The 3,751-nt window shown below is 29.2% G+C and overlaps 1 protein-coding gene across 1 annotated transcript; it reads left to right on the top strand.

Annotated features, from left to right (window-relative positions):
• Positions 1-1,270: 1,270 nt before the first annotated feature.
• Positions 1,271-3,194, top strand: LOC107470899 (polygalacturonase-like). Its single transcript, XM_016090309.3, has 4 exons — positions 1,271-1,399; positions 1,749-2,060; positions 2,301-2,819; positions 2,963-3,194. The coding sequence occupies exons 1-4, from the start codon at positions 1,271-1,273 to the stop codon at positions 3,182-3,184; spliced, it is 1,182 nt and encodes a 393-aa protein (XP_015945795.1). The 3' UTR covers positions 3,185-3,194.
• Positions 3,195-3,751: the final 557 nt, after the last annotated feature.

Below are 3,751 nucleotides of genomic sequence, written 5' to 3'. Positions count from 1 at the left end.
TATTATATTATGGTCTATTAATATTTTTTAATAGTAACTTTTGATTTATATTTAACAAAATCCAATAGTTTACAATAATAAAGTACATTTAATAAACATAAAGTTGTTATACTTATTTTAGACATATCCAATAAAATTACATCAAATTAATTCATCAATCTTTTGTTTATACGGTTACTGTTTCGTGGATTTATCCTTGATGGTGGCTTCACAGGCAAAAACGCAACGCAGAGGTGGAGTTCATGGTGGTCTCCTACCCTTAATTTTAAAATATTTATTTTTTAAATAAAATATTTTATTATCTCAAACATTTTTTTATGGTAGCTAGAGACTTAATTAAAAAAATAAATAATATATAGATTCAATTAAAAAAATATATAAAGACTTAACTAAAAATTCGAAAAAATTATAAAGATCAATAGAATAATAAAATCTTAATAATATTAACATATATAGTAATAATTATTATATTGTGATACGTAAGAAATTTGTGTTCAATCAGTTTGGTTCTTATTTGAAGAATATATATTATCCTAAATTATAATAAATTCTATTATTATATTGTGATACGTAAGAAATTTGTGTTCAATCAGTTTGGTTCTTATTTGAAGAATATATATTCTATTAAATGTTAATATTACATTAGATAAATCACTATAGAAAATAAAATTTTAATATTTTTGTTAAAATAAATTAGTTATGTGATTCTTGCATTGTGTGTTAAATGTTAATTCACGATTTTAGTTAAATGTTATTTTCTTTTGAATTACAAAACTGGCATAATGATGTATCTATATATCTACTTTAGTGATAAACTCTTTTATATATATTTATAAAATAAAAATCCTAAATAATTGATTTGTAATTTATATAATCACATAATCAACTTAATCAAAAAAGTAATTTGGAAACTTTGAGATGTTATAAATTGCAAATTAATAAGTACTCTTAAAAAAAGGTAATATAAAGCAAAAGCTGAATGCACTTCGGAGTGTGGTTTGAGTGATTTCTTCATAATTAGTGGTGAAATAATGAACTATTATTATTATAGTGCATTGTTAGCAACAAGTGATGACAAATTAATTACTTACAATAGAAAGCAGGCCAAACCATCAGAACATAAAGATGTCATATTTAGATAGTGGTCTTAAATCTTTCCAACTTAGTATATAAATAGAATTATGAAACCATTTGTTCATCATTCTTCAATAAAAGTGAAGGGAAGACATTGTGTTTGTAAAAGTATTCCAAAAAAAAAAAAAAACAAGACATGAAGCTTCTTGTAAAAATCATTGCAATTGCTTTGTTCTCATTGTTTCTGTCTGACTTTACTAGAGCTCAACCTGGGGCATTTGATATATCAAAATTTGGTGGTGCACCAAATGCAGATATAACACAGGTACCATTCATTTACTATTTTGCACTTCTTTTTATTCGTTAGATAATAAGATGTAAACACAATGAGTGCTAGGAGCCAATAAATTTTGTGAATTGTAGTCATCAATTAGTTATTATTGGTGTTTTTAATGGTTCGAGATTTTATTTAATGGTGTGAAATCACTTATTTTTCTTTTCCTAGTTAAGTGCTGGCTCCTTAGATTTTCTCTTATTTTAAATTATAAACCTTAATTTTGCTGGTTTAATAATCGATATATTAATTATAGTTCAATAATGTAAGAAAGTGAAATTGAAATGGTTTTATTGTGGGTTGATTTTGTTTTGTTTGTGTTATGAATATTTGTGTGAAGGCTTTCTTAAGTGCTTGGAAAGAAGCATGCGCATCAACGGTAGCAGCAAAAATTACGATCCCGAGTGGTTCATACAGAATGAATGCAGTGGACGTGAAGGGTCCTTGCAAGGCTCCCATTGAAATTCAAGTTGATGGAACAATTCAAGCACCTGCAAATCCTTCCGATCTTAAAGGTGCAGATCAATGGATCAAGATTAATTACGTTGACTCTGTAACCGTCTCAGGTCATGGAATATTTGACGGTCAAGGTGCTGCTGCTTGGAAAATCAATGATTGTGGATCCAACAAGAACTGCAAAATGTTGTGCATGGTAATTATTTATTATTCATACCATTCCTAAATTCCAAAATATGTCATCTAAGAGAAAATCTCATGTCTTGAATTATTCAAACTGTGATGTTAATGGTTTGATGAATCAAAGAGAGAAGAAGAGTGAAGGTTGAGAAAGAGGAAGTGAACTCTTCTTATTTTTTTGAAAATTTTTTAGGTAACATCTAACTAAAAGTTGGTTCTATTGATCTTAATTGAGTTTTCTGTGAAATTTTGGCAGAATTTCGGTTTCAACTTTGTTAAAAATTCAGTAGTTCGAGACATAACATCGAAGGACAGCAAAGACTTCCATTTTAACGTGTTGGGGTGCAGCAATTTCACATTTGACGGGGTCAAAATCGATGCACCGGCTACTAGTCTCAACACAGATGGAATCCACATAGGAAGATCAACCGGCATAAAGATCCTTAACACAAAAATTGGCACCGGTGATGATTGCATCTCACTGGGTGATGGTAGCAAACAAATAACGGTTCAAAATGTGAATTGTGGACCTGGCCATGGAATCAGTGTTGGAAGCCTTGGAAGGTACCCAAATGAAGAACCTGTTGAAGGCTTCTATGTCACCAATTGCACCTTGACTAATACTGCCAATGGTGTGAGGATCAAAACGTGGCCTGATTCTACAGGAACATCCCCTATCACTGATATGCATTTTGAGGATATTACTATGGTTAATGTCATGAATCCTGTTATCATTGACCAAGAGTATTGTCCATGGAATCAGTGTAACAAACAGGTATTTAATATAATAATCTCAACTAATCAACACATAAATCTTAGTTTTATACGTATTTAATACATACAAAGATATACACTGTTCAGAAAATTTGTTTATCGTGATCCAATTTTGATGAATATATACTTTTCTGTATGGTGTAGAGTCCATCAAAAATAAAGATAAGCAAGGTTTCGTTCAAGAACATTAAGGGAACTTCAGGAACTGCAGATGGGGTGCTTCTTACATGTAGCAGTAGTGTACCTTGTGAAGAAGTTGAGCTTGCTAACATTGATCTCACATTCAATGGTGCAGCAGCAACCGCTAAATGTGCTAATGTCAAGCCTACTATTACTGGAAAAGTTCCAGCTTGTGCATCAACTTAATTATTACAAGATTGCCATTTTAGTTTGTCACAATTTCCTTATCATTTACTTACTTTACAATTTTTTTTTTTTTGGGTAGACAAGCCATCCCCTGTTGATATATAATAATGTGAGGATGTGGATAGGATATTAATTATTAGGAATAGTTAATATTACAGGTTGACCTTCCATGTATGTTCAATTTTCATCTTGAATATAAATTATTTTTTATAATAAAATTTTAAAGGGAGTGCTAGGGGAACAATGGTTATCTTGAACAACATGAACAACCACCAATCAAATACAAGTACATTACATCCTAATTTAATGTTACTCATTAAATTTACTCTTTTAATCCTATTAATTTACATTGTTCACACGTTGTTTAAGAATGTCATTAGTTACCTATGCTTTTTCAAATTTTAATTATGCACCAAAAAATAAGTTTAATTATTATGTCAGTATTTATAATTTTTATCAAATTTTTAATTAAATTTCTACATTAAAAAATTAAATTCTTATATTATATCAGATATTAAAATTATTTGTGTTAAGACACAACTTATTATAACACTTAAAAGTTACCGT

Source organism: Arachis duranensis, chromosome 10 (genome assembly GCF_000817695.3).
Source record: "Arachis duranensis cultivar V14167 chromosome 10, aradu.V14167.gnm2.J7QH, whole genome shotgun sequence".
Classification (NCBI taxonomy): domain Eukaryota; kingdom Viridiplantae; phylum Streptophyta; class Magnoliopsida; order Fabales; family Fabaceae; genus Arachis; species Arachis duranensis.
The sequence above is the reverse complement of the archived record's forward strand: the minus strand, read 5'-3'. Positions and strand labels throughout refer to the sequence as shown.

Bases quoted from the DNA above. Each gene is read 5' to 3' on its own strand.
- LOC107470899 (XM_016090309.3), top strand. From the start codon at position 1,271: ATGAAGCTTCTTGTAAAAATCATTGCAATTGCTTTGTTCTCATTGTTT. The intron at 2,061-2,300 runs GTAATTATTTAT...AAATTTTGGCAG, and splicing joins ACTGCAAAATGTTGTGCATG to AATTTCGGTTTCAACTTTGT. The intron at 2,820-2,962 runs GTATTTAATATA...TGTATGGTGTAG, and splicing joins GGAATCAGTGTAACAAACAG to AGTCCATCAAAAATAAAGAT.